Source organism: Sylvia atricapilla, chromosome Z (genome assembly GCF_009819655.1).
Source record: "Sylvia atricapilla isolate bSylAtr1 chromosome Z, bSylAtr1.pri, whole genome shotgun sequence".
In the NCBI taxonomy this organism is placed as follows: Eukaryota; Metazoa; Chordata; class Aves; order Passeriformes; family Sylviidae; genus Sylvia; species Sylvia atricapilla.
The window spans coordinates 27,603,580-27,625,244 of NC_089174.1; the positions used below are offsets into that span (position 1 = coordinate 27,603,580).

Below are 21,665 nucleotides of genomic sequence, written 5' to 3' on the forward strand. Positions count from 1 at the left end.
GATGACATATACAAATTGAACATGGATTTAATTGAAAAAAGCTTTTAAACTGAAAACAAATTGTATTTTAGTCAAGCACATTATTGACCTTTGGAACCCACTGCCCAGTAAAGTTTTTATCCCAGTATTTTCAACTAGGACAATAAAAATGGTATGTACTTATTTGAATGAGGGTAAACTGTACTAAACTCTGCTCAGAGGAAACAAGATAACAGATTTCTAGAAGGGAAAGATGAAAAAAAAGATTACCCAAAGGAAGAATTTTCCAATATATGTCTAACACCATTCTTCCATTAAGTCTGAAGCATACAGTGAGACTAGAGAGCTTCTGAACACTTGTTATCGTTTTGAACCATAATCCATCTGTTTTCTTTTTTAATCTGCTACTATTCAGGTCATTTCTCCACCTATCTACAGCTTTAACACTAACCTCTACCTCTGTCTTATTTCCTGCAGCAATTTCCATCAATACACAGCAAGTGTTTTGAGCCTCAGTTAAGGTGGAATGTAAAGACCTTGTCATGGCTTTTTATGAGAGCTGGAACCAGACACTAAAAACAAAGAAGAAAACTGCACCACAGCATAAGCATGCAAATCTTAGAAAGGCAAACAGTAAGCTAATACTTCTCTGTGGCTGTTTACATATTAATTTACTGGTTTTGGTTTACATATTAATTTACTGGTTTTGGAACACTTTTCCTTTAAAAAAACCAAAAAGACAACAGTGCATCTGAAATTTCTAACTGTAGTTTTGCCAAAAAGGTGTATTTATTATAACTTTTTTTTTTTTAAATTATCTTCTAATTAATCCCGTAATTTCTTAGGCAAATAGTCAAGACTGGAAGTTTAATACTAATGTAAGTTCAGATGGGTCTGTGTTTGAGATTCTGAAAAGGACCAAAGAGAGGACGAATAATTTGCTGAATATGTAGATGTTATAAAATTTAGTGAGGGACACTAAAAATATCTTTTCAAACAAGTGAATTTAAATCTGACAATCTAAAGAGTCAGATCTAAATCTTCAAAAGAATCCTATGAAGTACATTATCCCTCTTCATTACTAGAATTTTTTTTCAAAGGAGTCTGAAATCTAACAGCAAATTGCCACTCAAGAACTAGAAAAAAATTGCCAGATATTAAATTATTACATTACTAATTAACTTCCTAGCTAAATTAAAATTCTAGGGTCTTACTGTTATTCTTCAATTAGTTCAAATTTTTACAGAAACTGTCAGGAGGCTGTTTTCACAAAAGAGCTGTTGCAATAAATATTAGTTCTAGCTAAATAATATTTAGTTGTAGTACTGGAAAATTCAATCTATGGATCATAAAAAAGAAAACAAATTTCTGTGTTAAGACCAAAATTCAAATCTAGCTATGCAGCTGTTGCTTATTAAAACTGTAGTAAGAACTAACCACTTATTTAGAGTGATAATAAACACTATTTAGGAGACAATACTTGTACCAAATGCTTTTCAAAATTACTGTAGTAAAAAATACTTCTGCTTTGCTCACAAAATAAATATAGCAAATAACAACTGGATTCAGAGAATCAAATGTGGTCAATGTATTTAACTAAAGGTCTGACATATGAATCTGGGAAATGATGTTTGTCTTTTGGATTTGCAGTAACTACAGTGACACTGGTCACAGCTAGAACAAACACAGGCAGAACTGAACGAAACAGGTACAGTACGTTTTTTCAGATTCAGTGCAGCTAAATCAGGTCTGCCAACAAATTTAGTTTACCACAATCTTTGGTAAATCTTCATTATATAAACTACAGTCAACATGAAATGCTTTAATGCCTTGTTGAGTCCACTTTCTATATTCCTCCAATAAGGACATTTCACAAGTGAAAGTATCCAGGGAGAAGAAAAAAAACCCAAGCAAGCAACCAAAGATGCATCCTTGGAGGATAACAAGAATCAATTGATGTAGAGCATTAAGTCAGTCATAATACGGTTAACTTGTTCTCCAATTAATAACAAAAACTGTCAAGTCTCATTCTCTAACAGTTTAGGAGTTCTGCCAGATCACAAAAGAAAAAGCAGTATCAAACCTGTCTGTGCCAATTCTTCCGTCTTCCTGCAGACTGTAATAAAGGTCAGTGCCAAAGCTAATGAAGAAGAAAGCCAACTATCCATTTATTTGCCCTTCTAACTGGGCAGAAAAATATCTCTACCCAAAAGCTTACATTACCAAGTAAATGTGTGTATATATGAATACATGCATATACGTATGGACATTGACATGTATGTATGTATGCATTTACAGTTTATTTAGGAAAAAGTACTCAAGCCATTTTGTGAAGAAAACATCCGCCATCTCATCTGCATGTGCCAAGGGGTTCACATTCACTTTAAGAACAGTGAAAATTTCCAGTTAAAATGGCACTGTTGATGCTTCAAGGGATCAAATTTAGCACAGTACTTAAGTAATTCACTGTACATAAAATTTCCCCACACTGCACTATTCATGCATTTTCTGTTTGTCCGTATCAAATATTTTTCAAATTTAGTATCAAATTACTTATTCTAACAGAGACTTAACAAAACATTAGTCATTTTTTAGTAGCATGACAAATATGCAAGAAGCCTTTCCCTTAACAATGCCTCTCTTAATTAAAAAGGACAAATTACTTTATTTTGGGGAACTTCAAATGGATTAACAAAATTATAACCTTTACTATGACATGTATAGATAAGAGGAAGAAACAAAGTCAGCAAGGAATACCATCTTCTCTAAACAAATTGACTGCCAGACTAGTATCTTTCCTTCTTTAATCACCTTGATACACAAAATTCTACCACAATCCAAGCCCTAAACTATTGGGTAAAATTTCATGATTAAAAAATTATGTTCTGATCTTCCCAACAAGAATAAACACAAAGCACTGAGGGTTATATAAAACTTGACATCAATAACAAGCTTTCAAACTATGTAACAGTTCTCAGAGTACCATTTCTGCACACTGAAACTTGTAAACAAACAACAAAATGGTTATCAAATCTCAGCAAAGGATTCACATCCCTTTGTTTGATTTCTATCATCTCTTCTTGTTTAGTAGTTTTTCTTCTGTCACACTCTCCATATTTGTGAACCTGCATAACGTCATTTTCTCTATCATGAAACAAATTATTTATGCTATAAATAGAAAAAAAATCACATGAATCTCTCAGGAGGCTCTTTCGTGCTATTGCCTGAATTTCACTTAAATTTACACACTTTTAGGCAGTGCTGTACTACAGTCTTTACAGAACAGGACATATTGGAATTTGTTACACAACCATATTTTGATGGGAACTATGTTGCACAATGGCTTCTAGTTTCTCCTGTTTGTTGCCCATGCTGTGTGCATTGGTGTAGATGCACTTCAGTTGGGCTACTGATCCCACCATCTTTTTGTGAGTAAGAAAACATAATTCCTACTCTATGCTCTTAAGCGCTTCCATGTTTTCTAACACATCTCTCGCTCTTCTGTTTCTGCTTGACACATGGATTCCATTTCCACTGAGATATCCTCCCTCAAAAACTGTCATGCTGCCCTCATGCTTATCTCTAGCGAGCCTGGTGTTATCCCTTTCCTGCTTCAAATCTAGCTTAAAACTCGTTTAATGAGCCCTGCTAACTCCTATGCAAAGATCTTTTACCCCTTTGAAACAGGTGTAACCCATCTGTTGACAGTAGGCCTGCTGCTGTGCAAACTGACCCATGATCAAAAAAGCCAAAATTCTGCCACTGACACCAGGCTCAGAGCCACCTATTGATCTCTTAGGTCTTCCCATTTCTTCCCTCATCATTCCCTAAATTCTCTGAAAACCCAAATATTTACATACGCTTAGGATTAAAACTGTAGAACATATGAAGACTGTAGAACAAAAGATGGCTTTCCACAGGTAAGGATTCACATTCCAACTACACAGAAGCTTGGAAGGGTCTTAACACACCATCCACAGAAGCAAAGTAATACTTCATAATGACACACCTACTGCCAATGGGCAAAAAACATTTCACAGTAGATTTTAGCTTAATAATTCATTGAGCTTTCATTAAATGCTTTCCTCACCCCTCTTTTATTCCAAGAACTCTTTTAATTAAGTTTTTATTGTAAAGTCCACCCTTTTACAACAGACAAGATTTCTGCATAATTGTCTTCACAATCACTGCCAGTTACACTGTGAACTGTAATTTTAACCAAATTTGACAGTGAAAAACTAAACTCAGGTAGCTGCAGTATGAGCACAACTGCAGGACTGAGAATGACTCAGAAAGTGAAGGCGACTCCTGCAGTCTTAATCACAGGATGCTGATAACACTACTTCAAACAGGACGTGGCTAACTATTTTCTCCTCTTTCAGAGAAAACAAAAAGTAACTGTATGTTTGAAAAACCCTCAAACCACTAAAACCCAGGAATTTCTTCACATACTGTCAATCAGTGCTAGATTTATACCTGGAATAGAAGGCTTTACATATTTTTTTTTTTAGATTGGTCTAGGTATGATTTACTGAATCTCTCTCAAAATCTCTGAATGAGTAAAGAATCATATTCACTTATATAGTGTGTATATATATATATGTCTATTTTTTATGCTGTTAACTGCATCACATCCAGTAAAATCACCATCCAATGCTGTATGCCACTCCTTTAAACACTCTCTCTATAACTACAAAGCCTCAAACATTTATGAACAACCTAGTTTTATAGATTATAAACTACAAGGAGAAAACATTGTAGCTGTTAGCAGCAGAAACAAATTCCAGCTCTCCAATGGAAAATTTGAAGGCCTGTTTTTTTAAAGCACCTCACAGTTTTGACGTATGGTTTACAAACTCAGAACACAGCCTCTGTGGATTTCAATTTCAGCCTGTGATGTTCAAACATCCTCCAGCTAGTCCTACTCCCAAATTCCATCTTCCAAACTCTATTGTCGAATCCTCTCCTACCACTCACTGATTAAGGAACACCCATTTCTGAGTGCACTGGGATATCTGGGTGACAGGGGCCCACAGACCAAAGCACTGGAAATCCACTGTCAAATACCTGCAGCTCCAGCCAGTCTCTAACCATGACATAACTTTCCTCTCATTACTCCTTCTCAGAACGTAACTTCTTGCAACAAATAACAGGAAAATTGACATCCTCTGCTGTCTCAGTTCATGTCTACAATGTTTGAGCTTTTGCCTCACATGTGGAAAGAGTTCATGAAGAAGAGGGAAACAAACATACCATACATGCCTGCATCACTGAAAACTGTATCATTAAATGTTGTACACAAAGCAAATTAAGACTACATAACCCACAATCTTTACTTGGAATTTTTGTCTTTTTAGATATCTGTAACACTTAAAACAAAATCATAGTTTTCCAAATTAAAGCAACTTTAAAGCAACAGGATTTAAGTAAGCTCCTTCAAGAGCCCAGTATCAGGCTCAGCTTCATCAGCTCTAAAAAAGAATTTAAAAATTCTTGAAAGCAAGAATGGCCAAACTTCCTGAGCCTGGAAGCCTCAGAGCAGACATACCATTTCCTGGAGATCTCCAAATTGCATGGAAGCATAGCTGTGGCAGAAATTGACATGTGATAGCTCATATGATGCTGCATTGCAGTCTTAAAGGGTTCATGGTTGCATGCACTTAGCTGGTTCAAAAGCATTACAGGTTGAGACACCATGTTTTTCAAAAAATGTCTGAATGTCCCTTTTTACCTTTTTGTCATGACTATTTCTCCCTATCATAATATAAGCAACAAGCACACAGAGTCAGAATACAAAGTAGGAGAACTCTTTAGAGAAATATATGACACTGTTGCAAGCAAAGAGAATTTTTTTACTGGCAAATATTTTGTAAAATTACTAGATGTTCCATTGAGATGAGCTGACATTAAAAAAAACTTGGAAGTTCTGCGAACTCCACATACTACAGCTTTAGTTTTGCCATGTCACAAACAAAACAGGTAGCTTTCAGAAAACAGAGAGAATGAAAGAGGAAAACAGTAAAACAAAAACAGCTTCATAAAAAAATTCCTTCTGTGCACTACTGTTATGCTGTTTATTTGCTGTCACTACACTGTGTATTCTGAATATTATTTCTGATATTTGAAGACAGAGAACAGCTTTTTGGAAAGAAACTTGCAGAATATCAGAACACACTGAGTTTTTTCATGAGCAAACCACAGAAGTCCACAATAAATTCAAGACACCTTGCTTGTTTCCTTCCTCAAAAGTGACTTGTATCAGTTAAGGTATTATCCACTTTAAACAAGCACTGGGAGCTCACCTTGTATGTCATCAGAAAAGAAATCAACACATTTAGGAAGAGAGAGAAAGCTACATGCAGAAAAAATTCTCCAGAGATACAGGTCATTCCCTGCCTGTTATTTTTCATTGCATTAGTAACCATTCAGCAAAATCAGTTTGATTGATTCATTTAAGCCTCCAGTTTGAAAACTGTCAGGACAAAAGCTCTGTAACTACATTAAACATTCTCCATAGGGTTGAAATTGAATGATTCATTCCTTGCTAATGGCTAATAGTCAAACACCCTCTAGACATCTTGATCTTCTGTCAGAAAGTCTGTTTTATTCAAAAGATTTATGGCAGTGTGTTCTAGTAAAATGAAGTTCGGGTCAGAGAGAACAAGCTAGAAAAATAGCACCACATATGCACATCTTTACAGGGCAAGATGGAAAAATTGTCATCTAGTTCTTTACAGAAGAATTCATGAATACAGAAGAAATACTTTATGTTCTTCTTCAGCAAGATGCAATTTTAAGCTTTAAAGGCTTTTAGAAGATCAGATACTTCTAAATTTTTCTTAGCTACTTTTATCTTTAAGCAGCTTACATCATGGTACTGCTACTCATTCATAAGCACTGGCTGGAATTTAAAGAACTTCTCAGAAATGGGTACAGATCTGAGAGGGATAAACATATATTATACCTCCTGCTATTAGTCTTCGCTACCACTAACCAAAAGGATTACTTTGTTCTGTCAACGGTCACATAGCATAAAGATTTTCCAAGGAACTGTAAGTGGCTATACCTTCTCTTTTGCCGAACACATGGTGACGGGCAGAAACAGTTACTTAGCCCTTCATTCCCAGTGTTCTCCTCACTAAGCAGCGCTTCTTGTGGTCTGCAACATTATTCCTCTTGGAAAAAAAAACCACTGCAGTACAGTTAGAACTGAATAATCTCTCAAGGTAAACACAGTCATTATCTTCAATGAAAGACAGGTGTGTAAATATTTTTAAAATATGTATGAAAGTCTACTTATTACACAGTTTACTACATGGTCACAATATGAAAAGGGGAAAAATGCTAATTATGAAGAGCAGCTTACGGTATTACCATGCAATTACGGTAACAAAAACTGACTGTCACAACTATCACTGGACATTTGTACAGTTTAAGTTAAATCAAATGCCATCTGCAAACTGACTCTAAGTCAATCTTATATTCTGTACCAACTCAATAGTTGAATAGCAACGGACATTTCTGCCCACATCCTTTTCTTTTAAACACTAAGACATTCAGAAATTTTGAAGTAATTTGTGTGCTAGCTTCCATTTTTAAAAGAAGGTTTTGGGGAGTTATGTGTCATTCCACAGACACATAAATGTAAAATCCTGATAAATTTAAAATATTTTCCTAAGCTGTCTTTCTCATGAAAGTCTGTATCTGTACATAAAGTTCCTGAGTGCTACGCATTTCCTCCTTCTGTACATCCCTCCTGTCATTATTGCTGCTACTAAAACACAGATGCTACTAAGTAACTTATAGCGACTATCAAAGTCCACTAGTCGTGGCTCCTTTAAGTTCTAACTAGAGGATAATTCTCTTGATGTATCTACCTGTCATAGTAGATTTTTTTAAAAAAAGCAAGTGAAGTGGCTACTCTCTGTTACTTCTTTTATTTCCAAGAATCAATTTTGCAAAACAAGTTTCCCAACTTCTGTGTTATAGTGTCATTATTATCTTTTATCTCATGAACTTCAAGCATTTTATGCACACTAACAATTCTGGACATATGGGGTTTAAAGCTCAGAAACTAAAATTACCATATGAAAAAGGAAATCAAATACCATATGAAAATTGATGAGTCTGGAATCAATTCCAATATAATCATGCAGTGGATAATCTTTCCAACATTCAAAATAAATACTTTTAAATACTGGACCTTTAGAGATGCTGTATCTCATCTAATAAAGTGTCAGCTGCTAGAAAGCACCTTCCACTACATTTAGCCACCTGCCAGGAGAAAACTGCCTCACCATTCCCTGCTCCTTGCTCACCTTGCCAATTTTCAATGAAGTCAATTGAGAAGAATTAGACACCTGTACCTCCTAGAACAATGCTGTGAATTTTAGGATGCAGCCAGCACATCAGTGACATAAACAAAAATGCTGATCTTGGCTCTCTTTCGCAGTTGAAGTGGATAGGATTAACTTACACTTCCATCACAAGAATCAGCTGGATGAGACTTAATTACTTCATATATAATCAGAGAGAGGCTAAGCAGACATTGCAATTACCACAGTTCAGCGCATGCTCAACATTTTAGCTCCACCTTCAAAAGCTACCGCCGCTTGCCATGACTAAATTGCTTTGGGAAACACCATTCAGTGTCCTAACCTTGGTAGCTCCAGACCTTCCTTTCTTGTTTGTCTGACACCTGCATATCTACCTAGAGAGGAAGTCGTATTTTTTTGCACAGGTTTCTGCCTGGGGAAAGCAGAAGCCTGTGAAGCAGTGGTAATGTAGACAAATAGAAACATACCTGGACAGGTAGCTGTCAGTACTTCTGGTTTCCCTTGATTCCTCCTACTCCACAAATTAAACTTTTTCAAAACTGTGAGCCACAAGCACTTTTTTTTTGTCATAATGTGTTTGTTTGCACCATCCAGTGCAAATTTCAAGAAGCCTGAACGAACATTCACCTCCTCCTTCTATGCAAAAATTGTAATAAGCAATTATAAAATTTCATCAGTCCTAAGAAAAGAATGTTTTACACAGTACATTGAACACACTGTCAAAAGCTAGAAGAACTTTCAGCTTTATACATACATATACACACATACATATACATATACATAAACATAAAAAAAGTATAAATACCTAAGTTATATCAGAAAACCTGAACTATTATTTAACATCACTTACACTCCTTTCTCTAAACAAAACAAAGATTTCCACACCTAAAGAATACAAAGCTTTACCTGATCAGCTGTTGTAACATCAGAAATTACAGCATCAGGGGGTCTCTTGGGTGGAACTGCTGTTAACTAAAGCAAAAGTAATAGTATGATTAATATTTCACAGCAAAAATATTTTATCCACACCCAATGCCAGAATATACCACTTACGTGTAAGAAGAAACAGTATTTTACCAATTTGGTAGGATTCCTCCTATCCCTATACATTTATGGACAAACAGAAAAGATATTTAGTCCAGAAAAGGTCTCTTATCAAGTTTAGCCTTACTCAGATAGTGATTCTGAGGCATCAGATCCTGCCTAGATTTACAATTACCCTGATGAGTTTGATAACATTTCTTTGAAATTATCAAAAAAAAGCCAAGCAAAAAAAAAGAAAAAATAGTTGTCTCACAGAATATTAAAATGCTTTGGAACACAGAAACAAGAATGAAGCTTTTAAAATAATATTTTTAAAGGCACAATGAAGAACAAAATTATTTACTACCTCACCTGTTAAATTATTTTTCACCTTCACAAGCTTCCACTGCCTTTTTGTTTTCCACTTTTTTCTTTAACTTTTTTTTGTAATTCTGTACTGCATACTAAGGCCCACATTACTGCAAAAAAAGCTGTTCCTTGTGCTGACTACAGCTTCATGGTTTCAAAGACATAAATCATACCAACAGATTGACAGAGAACATCCTAGATCATGACAAGCATAAAGGACACTATAACCAAATCATGCTATTAAAGCAGCAGAAATCTTTTTTTCTCCTGTACTCCTTGTGTTTTCAAAAGAAAGAAACTGGCATAAACTCTAAAATGAAAGGCAGCAAATTGATTCTCACCTGTAGTAATTTTACTTAATTTGTGTAAGGTCTTTACCAAAGTGAAAAAAAAATAACCCAAGTGCTGTGTAGTTTCATGTCTAATAAAAGCAAAGGCTCTTCCCTGTTTAACACAGAGCAAGATCATTTCTTGTGTGGAAGACTTGAGAACAGCACTCCTCTTATAACTTCACAGAATCACAGTGGAGCTACACAATCAGCTTGATAACAAGAACAATACCTAAACATGCTTTCAAAACAAGACTTGCCAATCTATTTAGAGCTGGTTTAAAGAAACTCAACTTCACCTACTGAGCCATTAAAACTAGCCAACATATGAATAATCAATGAAATCTCTCTACCCACACGACAATAAACCCTGACTTACACAACATGTTGGTCAACTTGGAAATCTGCTTCTCTTGACTTGAAATACAATTTTCAAATACAATAGAAGTGTAAAATAATAAAAAAGACACACTATAACATATGTCTGTTCAGTTTGGGATTTCTTTTTGCACAGAGGGCAATGAAACTCATTTTAATGGGAAGGTCTGGAAGGAAAAAACAGGAAAATTCACCATTGGAAACTGGCCTCTTGCATGCTGAACTCTCTGTTGAAATTGCTGTATTATTGTATTGTCTTAATGAGACTACATTTGTGGGATTTGTTTTTTTTATCATGGGAAGGAGCTGCCTGGTATTTTTTATATTTTAAAACAGGTATTTTTTGTATTTTAAAATGTAAAAATGTACACAACATTCTCACACTTCACTAAGTAGACTAAAGAAACTCCAGTTGCCTGAAGTGCAATGTTTAACTAAGAAGTGCCAAAGCACTACAGTGGGCTCACTGACATCACCACTACAGGTTAGCCTTGAGCCACAGGTTTTTTTACGTGCACTGCTTATAAAATCTGAAGAATTAAGGGACTCCTTCAAACACCTCAATACACTGACTGCAACAATCTCCTGTGATTTTTTTTATGCTACACAGAGGCTCCTTGAAGCAGCAGGCATTTCAGCACATGATTTGTAAGGTTTATATATGGTAAAACTTCTATACAATTGATACAGATTTAAGTAAAAAAACTTTAAAGTTTACATGCAAAAATCTCAAAGAACACCACCTACAGTATTTCAGATACATGAAACCTGGGTATTTCATTATAAATGTTCAAAAACAATGAGCTTAACATACCCTCTATTCAACTGTTTATTACTGTAGTGCCTCAGGGCTCTAGTTCACAATAACAACATGCAGTCACAGCTGACACTGCCCTCAAACACAGCATTGAAGGGGATAATGTCAAGTAGCCAAATAGCTACTTCAAGCATTTCGACATACACACTTCTGTACTTGTGTGACAATGTTTGCTACTTGCTAACTCTCTGAAAACAGGAAAGTTCCGCTCCAAACTATAACACTACTTCTCTCTTCCTCTTTACGCTTTCCTAGCCTCTTCCACGCAAACACACAGATTTAGAAAGAGCTACACCTAGAGATCTTTCCCAGAAACTGCAAGCTCAACCCTAATACTGCTTTCCATTAGGATATTCTATCCATTAGGATATTTCCATTAGGATATTTCAAATACTTCTGTGTAGGAATATCTCACCTGTGTAATGTTTATCAATTCACTTTTCTCCCTGACTCTCAAACAAAACCACTGGTTTCCCAAGACCTGAATAGTAACTTTTCACTCAGGATCTGCAGTGAACAGAAGTATTTAAATTCCATTTGAGTTTGTACAACCACACTGTTTAAATGCTAGTTTATACTTCCTAGTTCATACAGCAAATATTTTTCTTGAGCACTGACAAAAGTCCTTATGTGTTTGGTGTTGTTTTAAATATGGGTACGTGTGGATTTACCTTGGCCTTTTCTGATGTTCGTTTTCCACCAAATCTTCCAGCTCCAACAAAAAACAAAGAGAACTGATTATAACACACCAGGTCCTTTCCACAATAGGTGTTCACTGAAAGAAAAAGAAGAGAAAGGTCATACACCGTGTTCAAAATCCTTTTTCATACAACTAGCATGTGTTGTTGCAAGAGCCAAGTTCAGCTGAAAACCTGACAAAGCTTGTTTTAACAACTCAGGCAACAGTGGTCACACTTTCACACTGCACTGTGGCAAGTCACTTCCCTAGTAGGGAAGACTAAACATCTGTTTCAAATAATATAATGAACTTTATCTATATAGAAGCATTAAAATTAAAAAATGAGCCTCCAAAATGGTGAGAACATTCAAGGTGCTAAAAATATTTGTGAACACAGAACTGACATTAGATTTATTTCAGCATCTCTGCCTATATTAACTATTTATTTAAATATAGAATTGTATTATAAAATATGATGTATTAAAAGCTACTGATTATACCGAGTGTGTAAAGTAGATTATGAACTCATACAAAAGGTGGTACTAGCACCTTGCATGAGAAGAGTTCCAGACTTTAAGGTCACGTGTTTTTTCATTTGAATAAGTTAGACTTCTTACACTGAACTGAGATTCAGCTTCCTATTTCAGTTCATATTTATTTCATTCCTTTATACCTTAGACTGGAATTTACAGCAGTTTTCTTAGTAATTTCCAGTTCTGGAAGAAATTTAAAAACTACTGAGACTCTGCTCACAAAAAGAACCTTTCCATGTTGCAGGAATAGATAGGCTTCATATTAGCCCACTCTGAAAGCAAAACACAGCTATGAGCAGTGGTCAGTAAAAACCTTTTACAATTTTATCTGACTATTAAAGGAATTAAAGGTCAACAGTGTTTAGAGATTCACAGCCTACAAACCTACTCTGTCTAATTTCCCAAAGGACATAATCACATCCAATCACATCTACTGAAAGTAAGATTCTGAAAACTACAAGTTATCAACTTCTGGAGACATTCTCATCCTCTAACTTGGATACATGAGAAAAGATGTGGGTTTTGTTTAGAATAAAATAATAGAGACATAAAAAAGGAATGCAGGAAATGCTCTTAAAGATCCATGCTTTGCAGATGGGTCTGAACAACATAACAATAGCATTAACCTTTGCAAAACCACCCACAAAAATCAAGCAAACATGCAGACACACACCCCTTACTGTGGGGTGGTGGAATATAAACTGGCTACCTTCAGGCAGGAAAAAGTATTATTATTATCATTATCATTATTATTATTATTAAGAACTTTGACCAGTTTTCATACTGCATTATTCTATCTACACAGGAAGAAAGTGTTCTTATTTCAGTATGCTAACTACCCAAGAACAATTACACTTGGATCAGTTGCATTGTTCTAGCTACGCAGCAAGAAACTATTTCAGTAGGTTTACTGACCAGGAACAATTGCACAGCCACATCTCACTGAGATTTAATAAGCTAAAAGCCTTCTCCATGGAAGAGCTGGCAGTTATTGGTACAGGTAGTTAAAAAACTAAGCCTAATAAATGTCTGCACCCCCATCAAAAGCCATAAATCACTTTACCATCTATCAGCAAGACTGCTCCTGATCCTTTGTCCAGAATATCGGCAACAGTTGCAACTGAAGTTAATTCTCCTGTATGAAAAGAACATGGCCACATTGTAAGGTTATGCTTCAGGAATGACGCCCACTGATCACTCTTTACATTTCCTTAGTAACTGTCTTACCTACTAACTTCCTTACCTATTACTATCATTATTGTTTCTGTTGGGTTTATTATTATTATTATTGTTGTTGTTGTTGTTGTTGTAATTATTATTACCAATATCATCACAAGCAGTGTAACAGTCACATTAATTACAATCATCATGACTATACCAATGGTGTCTGGGAATCTTTGCGAATCTGGGTTTGAGGATCTGAGTGCTGTTTTGCTTGGGGTTTTTAATAAATCTAAACCTAAATATCTTTGGGGTCTTTTAAAATAGAATTTTATTATAGTTCATGTATTCAGAGCTAAACATATCCCTTTTTAGACCCAAACACATTGCTATCTACAAAGATAGCTCCAATCATTTATGGATTGTCCACAGATTTCAGGAGAGCTGAGACAACTACAGTCCCACAGCATAGAAGTTCACCTCAGAAGTATCCACAGCAATCTCTCAAGTTTCTTGTAGAGGTTACTGCTGTAGAGACACCATATGTTTATAAATCAGCCTACAGAATGCAAAACTAAAAACCTTTATGAAGTCCTGAAGTAATCATCAGACTTCTTTGTAGTAAATATTATTTTCAGATATCTCTTTCTCGTTTCAACAAGAAATTCTGCCATTTATTTGCGGCTTGCATTTTTTTTTTTTTTTGCTACACCCTCAAAACTTAATTTTTAAAAACGACTAATGAAGAAATCCAGACACATGCATATCCTGAATTAATATAACAAGCAACTCTCAGATGATGTAATCTGGGAAAACTCAGCCACCTCTGAAAAGAATTTGCTACCGCAGTAACTAATACCTTGAGAATTCTGACAGAAAGAAAAGTAATTGTATTTTACCTTCCTCATTAGGATGTCCATTTTTTTTTACGTACATAATTTGATCTTATCCTCTTACAGGCACACAGACAGAATCAATGTTAAAGAATTCTTAGGTAAACATGCCTCTTTTCTTCTCCACTCCTTGCAAAAAGGAGATGCATTACCACAGTTTGACACAAATCTTCCCTATTTCCATTTACAATATGGCTACAGGAACTGTTGTCATAGTGAAAAACAAATCAGCAACACAGAACGACTGACCTGAGGTTGGTAATGGTTTATAAAGCTCCAGATATTGCTCACCATGCAGCATCTATGTAAAGAAAGACAGTGCTGTAACAGCAATCAATAGATTGCTTTCTCCCTCAAGGTCCCACAGCTATTTTAGAAAGTGTTCAGAGAAAACGAATTTTAAAAAAATCCAAGTTTTATTCTTTTGTTTTTCTATCTTAATCCCCAAAATTTTTTCAAAAAAAGTTTTAAGCTTTCATGGTTTAGAAAAAGGTAGTGAACACAAAGTAGAATCAAATATCAAATTCATCATACACCTCATCATAGGAAGACAGGTTATACAAGCGAAGTAAATGAATAGTTTCTTAGGATGTAAGAATACAAACCATTGAATTTTTATTTTCTAGAACAAAAAGAACTTACCAATATTACAAAAATACTAATTGAAATCACCTTTCAGTTATATGACACACAGGCAAAAGTAGCAACTTTACTGTTCCATACCCTTGCAAGATCAATATTTAGTCCTGAAAGAGAAGGAATGCCATCAAACATTGACGTCTGAGCAGGAATTACTCCAAAGCTGGGTAAACAGCAGAATTCTTCACTTCCTTCAAAGAGAAATTTTAGGTGGTCTGGATCCTTAGTCGACATTCCCACACCAAGTGCATATAGAATAGGCTCCAAGTGAGTGTATTTATATACATTGGTACCCAAATTACGGCCAACAATGCTTGCCTGGAAATAAGAAGTCAGCATAAAATAAAAATCAAAGCCAGTTAATACTGAACTTCCATTCTTTTTGTAATTCTTCTATCAAACATGACACTAGAGCATTTTCTTTACAGTCACATGTACAGATAAAATAGGAGTAATAAATATACCATAAAATATTAATGTATTCATGGCAATATAAGCAACCCAAGGCATTATAACTTGCTTCAAGTATTCTAACTTAAGAATAGATTGTGTAACTTCATACAACTGCACTTTCAGCAGTGTGTAATATTTTTTCTAAAACAAACCACAACTGAAATAATGAACACAGTAATAAGACTGAAAAGAGGAAAAATTATCTACAGAGAAGGAGCCAGAGCAAAATGACACTGCTCAACAACACCCAATCTCTGCCACTTTTCTGAATAATACCCTAATTACAGAGGCTAACAGAACTTAGAAGCACTTCGATTCTGCATTATCCAGTCTATTCAGCTGTAAGTTTTCCTATCATCAGCAGGAAAAATTGAGACAGGAGTTTGGACACTTCTTCATTCTGCTTCTTCACTTCACAGTTTAAATCCCACCTTTCTTTTTGCAGACAGCAAGCCAGAGTACAAGCTGGGCAGCAACACAAGTCTTTGCTCAAGGTTTCACCCAACTTTGAGTGAATCTAGTAGACAGATGTACTTACTGTGTCAAAAGAAGAAGAGACCACTGATCCAGAGCTTGTCGAATTCATAGAAACATTCCCTTGGGATTCTATCTGACTTAGAGCATCACTCAATACACTTATGGACTCTAGAGAAAGGAGTTGAAAATAAATCACTTTTAGATAGCCATACATGACACACTCCAGTTACAGATACACAGCACACACATCAATTACCAAACAAGACATAGCCTGATTTTTCTCAGTTCACTTTTAAGCACAGTAAATATACATCTGCAAATTGAGCAGGGTTCTGCATTTTACAAGCATCCACACAAAAGCAGAGGAAAAGTGATTTCTACACAGGTTCCATCAGTTCTGCACCCACCAGTCTACCATGGTACCTATCTCAATGTGTTAAGAAGAACATAATGAGTCCTGTATGTTTCAATTGTCTGAGAAGAAAATATCTGAAAATTACTACTGATTTTCTTATAATGAAAAATATTTGCAATACAAGTCACAGGTCTGATCTCCTGACTGTTACCTGCTTTCCTGAATCAGACAGAAAGACAGAAAAGGAAAAAAGTCTGAGACTGAACAAAAACAAAAATAATAAATTAGATGATGCATGGCTGAATTCAGCTACGGTAAAAAGAGGCCATCAAACAGCTTGCTCCTTGAAGCTAAAACCAATATTAAACATTAGAAAGAATCAAACAAAAGGTGATGCGAATCTTGCACAGAAAAATAAAAACGTGTTAAAATTAGAGGAGTGCAAAACTATTACTTAACTACCTTTACCCAGAGTCACTCCCCCCTCCACTTCAAAACCCCTGTGTCCATACTGACTTGCACTGCTGCTTGCATTAACACAATGTTGCTCTATGACACAGCACTACCCTAAACACTCTGCAAGGTAACTGAATGCCCTCTTTCAGAATCCTGTTTTCCTAAAGTATCTCATGCTTAACAGTCTCACTCCCAGAATCATCATAATGTTTGTGGCTTGAATTTTGCGAAGAAAAGGAACGCCTAAGAAACAAACATATGTTGCCACCTCTTCTGCCAAAGAAAAGCTTCCTCTTTGGATATTAGCTCTGTCACAACATGACATGAGGTTATGACATTGACATAATGTGCAAATGTGCAAAACAAGATGTGTAGTTTATAAGAATCTTTTAAAAGATAATCTCTTTTAACCCTTTATTCATTCATTAAATGAATTAAAGAAAAGCAATACAGAGCTATTGTGAGAAGTAAGAGACTGTTTTCTATTTCTTCTGCATGAACCAAAGGAAGGTTTCACACTGCATTAAAATCTTCACAGGAGAATACAGGTTTGACCTTCAAGCAAACCTGAATGTGTCCTCAACATAGCATGGCCACAAACTACTTAAATGCAGGAATATAAAGATCACTTTTAATGCATGTTGTTAAAGATTAACAACATGCATTTTTTGACACAATAATTTGTCATAATTGAGACAACAGGATAAAGGTAAATTAATAATAGTGCAGAATACGACAATCTCCTTTTCAATAAGTCTTTCTCTCAGAATACTTTATATGAGTGGACTATAGAATTGGTGAGCTGGCTAGTGTCTGGCTGAACACTAAGGAGATCACAGAGTCATAGAACAGTTTGAGATGGAAGGGACCCTTAAAGGTCAGCTAATTGAACTCCCCTGCAATGATCAGATACATCTTCAACTAGATCAGGTAGCTCAAGCCCCATCATACCTGACCTTGAATATTTACAGGATGGGGTATCTACTACCTGTCTAAGAAAAACCTGTTCCAGTGTTTAACCATCCTCTTTGTAAAAAACTTCTTCCTTATAGCTCATCTAAATCAACCCTTAGTTTAAAACCATTTAAAGCCTCTCGCTCTATTGCAACAGGCCCTGCCAAGAAATTCTGAAAGACTACAAAAATGTGTCACTGAAGCCTTCCCTTCCTCCAGACTCAACTCTGGAGTGCAAACTCAACTCTCTCTGCCTTTCCCTCTAGAAGAGCAGTTCCATCATTTTGATCATTTTCATGGCCCTCCTCTAGCCTGGCTCTAGAGCTGGTCTATGTCTTTCCTGTGTTGCAGAATGCAGAGCAGGATGTCTTACTCCAAGTGGAGAGGAGACCTCTGAGGGGCAGAATCACCTCCCACAACCTGTGGGACATGTTTCCGTTGATGCATCCCAGGATACAATTGACCTTATGGGTTGCAGACACACACTGCCAGCTTTTCATCCACCAGCATCTCCAAGCCTTTCTCCACAGGTGTTTCTGATGCCTTCAACCTGCACTGATAATGGAGACTGCCCTGCAACACCTTGCACCTGGCATTGTTGAAGCTCATGAGGTTCCCATGGGCTCCCTCCTCAAGCCTGTCCAAGTGGATGACATCCCATCCCTCAGGTGTGTCACCACACCACTCAGCTCAGTGCAGCCTCAGCAAGTTTGCAGCGTTTGCATTCAATCCCTTATTTACGTCATTGATTAAGCTACTACACAGTACTCTTCACAATACAGGCCCCTGAGGGACACCATTCATTACTGATCTCCATGTTAACATGGAGACACTGACTATCCAACCAACAGTTCCTCCACTGAACATTTCATCCGTCATATCCATATCTCAGCAATTTAGACAAGTGTTATGGGTAGCTGTGTCAAAGGCCTCAGGCAAGTTCAGACAGATGATATTCACAGGCCATCCCTTACTCGCTGATGCAGTCACTCCATCACAGAAGGCCACTGGGTTGATCAGACAGAACCTTGGTGAATCTGTACTGGCTGTCTCAAATCACCTCCATGTTCTCCATGACCTTCCCATGCACAGAGCTGAGGCCAACAGGATGGTAATTCCCAACCTTCTTTCTCACTTTTTTTTAAGACCCAAGAAATATATACCAAAGGGTCTAATTTTGGTAGAAACAAACCCAGTAAGAAAGTTTTTAATTAATGCAATTATATTATTACTGGAAAAGGAAAAGATTAAGCTGAGAGGTTAAAAATAGTGACAAAAAAGAATGCTTTTTCCAGAAGCATTCATTTTCCAGTAACATTGCATATGAACCATATCCCTTAGAACGGAGGAAACAGCACAGGTGTTTAAACCTTTTTTAAACACATATAAGGAAAGCTGGCACTGAAAATGGAACACTTCTCCTCTTACGCAAATTCTTCATACACACACCTTCAATGTGTTTTACATTAATTTGCTCTATGTCAGACAAACTTTTAAGATGTCAATAAGTCAGAAAATGAGAACACTCGTTTTCTGTAAATAAATAGCTTCTAAGAGAATTAAAAATGCACAAGAATTTCTAAGAGCCAATCACAGACGTTTAGCTGAAACTGGCTCACATTTTCACACCTGAAGAGAAGCTTGAGACAGAGTGCTTCACACAGATCAAAGACACAATAAATTCTTCTTCCCCAAATAACAGAACAACACACTAACTTGTGCAATAAATACTACAGAATGCTGTGTACAGTGTACAGTCTACAAGACAGGGATGGCTGTCCTCTGCCCATACCACAACACAGTCCCTTTCCACAACAGGAAGAATTGGACAATGACACAAGAGCAAGTAGTAACTATGAGGGCAAGGAGAAAACACACCAACATATAGAGCATCGTGCAACTGTGACCTACTGACCCCTGCAACACATATTCAGAAGCTTCTGCATCACACTTAATTTGGTCTTTCTGCTTTATGTACAGAATTCAAAGTCACAAAGTAAAGCCTCTCCTATCATTACTACTGAAACAAGAAACAAGATTAGCATCTTGGATTACAGGGTTTTCTACTACATTAAAAGCAAACACTCTAATTGCGGTTTTGGGATGTTTCTCCTACTGCACATAATGCTTAGTACACAAATGCTCTTCACAAAATCATGTTACTCAAATTAAGGAAATCTGCAGGAAGACATTTAACTTGAAGATGTTAGGTATTGTACCTTTTAATTTTTAATGCAAGTACTCTAATTATTTAACTTTATTTCACAGTCAAATACCTTCAAGCAATAAAGTGGAGAATTTGACAGTAGAACAAACTTCTAATAGAACTAAAAATTCTATTCAGCTAACGAGAATTTTCCTCAACCCTTATGCTGATTCTAACAAATACACAATAAACAATTACTGCAGAAGTTTTTATTTGGTATCTGTGGCTTGATGGCACTGGAAGAAAAAAGCTATGTCTTGGCTAAGTTCATAACAAAACAGAAGCTAAGGCATGGAAGATCCATGCCAATGGTAATATTTATGATTTCCTGACTGTAGAAACCTGCCAAATTGTATTGTAAGCACTTGTACTTGAAGTCCAAAATTGTCTTCAGTTTCTTCTCCTCACAGCATCAACTGACAGATGTGAAATATCACATATAATGTTGAAGCAACTTAGAAAAGAAATCCCCATCTACAACACTTTTCTGCTAGCAACCCATAAAAGTAACATTGTACATGTGACAGGTCCTAGAAGAGATCAGAAGCAATAAAGCTGGAATTATGTAATTATAAATACCATTCCACAGCAGAAAAGAGAATTTGTATAAACTTGCACAGACTTGGAAACAGGGTATCTGTAAGCCAAAGATCAGTAAGGTGACCGAGAATTTACATTTCCCAATGTGTCAAGATGTGAAGGAAAGGATAAAGTGTGTACTATTCTGGTTTTGATACAGGCATCCAAAAACATACCTTTACGATTTTTAACAAAATGTCCTAATGTCCTAATGGATTTCTGAACCAACAGCTTAAACATCTTCTGTGCATTTAAATACCTTTGAAATACAACTGACATTGTACATAAGGATGTCTTTTCCCCTCCTGCCCTGCAGTCTTAAATGCTGGCAAGGAACAAGGAAAATAAACTAAACATTGAAAGAGAAAATAGTGTTGGTCATCAGCCAAGGGAGGTGATGTCACCCAAGAATATAAGGCATAGTAAGAACTTCTCTGTTGTGACATATCCCACGATTTAACCAGAGCTTTTTGGTACTGAAATGTTCACCGAAAACCAAGACTTCAGGACTGAAAAGAAAACACAATCTCTCTACTACACTATGCTGTCTGCATGTAGGTGCAATTAAATACAACACTGTCATCAGTCTCACTGTAGTGCTTATAATGACAACGATGTCACTTCTCTAGAAACTGTTAATATTAATCATGTCTTAATGATATAGATAAGAACACAGCAGTTGCTTCATAAAGATCTGACCATACTGAAACAGTAAATTAATGTAATTCATTTACAAGAAAATACACTAGACTAGTTCTGTAGATTTTGAAGTTTCAGCAGATGGTTGAAAGAAAGCATTTTCTTCTATGCTTTGTTTACCCAAGCTATCCACATACACAGAATCAAAGCATAGTTTGGGTTGGACAGGATCTTTAGAGGTCAGCCAGTTGAACCCCCTTGCAACTCCCAAGCAGGGATACCTTCAAGTAAATCAGTTTGCTAAGAACCCTGTCTGACTAGACGTTGAATATTTCCAGGCATGGGGCATCCACCACCTCTCTAGGCAACTTATGCCAGTGTTTCACCACCTTCACTGTAAAAATCTTCCC

The 21,665-nt window shown here is 36.2% G+C and overlaps 1 protein-coding gene across 1 annotated transcript in view; it reads right to left on the reverse strand.

Annotated features, from left to right (window-relative positions):
- Window positions 1–21,665, reverse strand: part of HSD17B4 (hydroxysteroid 17-beta dehydrogenase 4) — a 58,836-nt gene that overhangs the window by 19,590 nt on the left and 17,581 nt on the right. The window contains exons 12-17 of the mRNA XM_066339412.1: window positions 16,128–16,234; window positions 15,221–15,454; window positions 14,747–14,798; window positions 13,507–13,578; window positions 11,903–12,006; window positions 9,222–9,287 (exon numbers count right to left, since the gene is read on the reverse strand). Of these exons, the coding sequence (XP_066195509.1) occupies window positions 9,222–9,287; window positions 11,903–12,006; window positions 13,507–13,578; window positions 14,747–14,798; window positions 15,221–15,454; window positions 16,128–16,234 (635 nt within the window). The remainder of the gene's footprint in view (window positions 1–9,221; window positions 9,288–11,902; window positions 12,007–13,506; window positions 13,579–14,746; window positions 14,799–15,220; window positions 15,455–16,127; window positions 16,235–21,665) is intronic.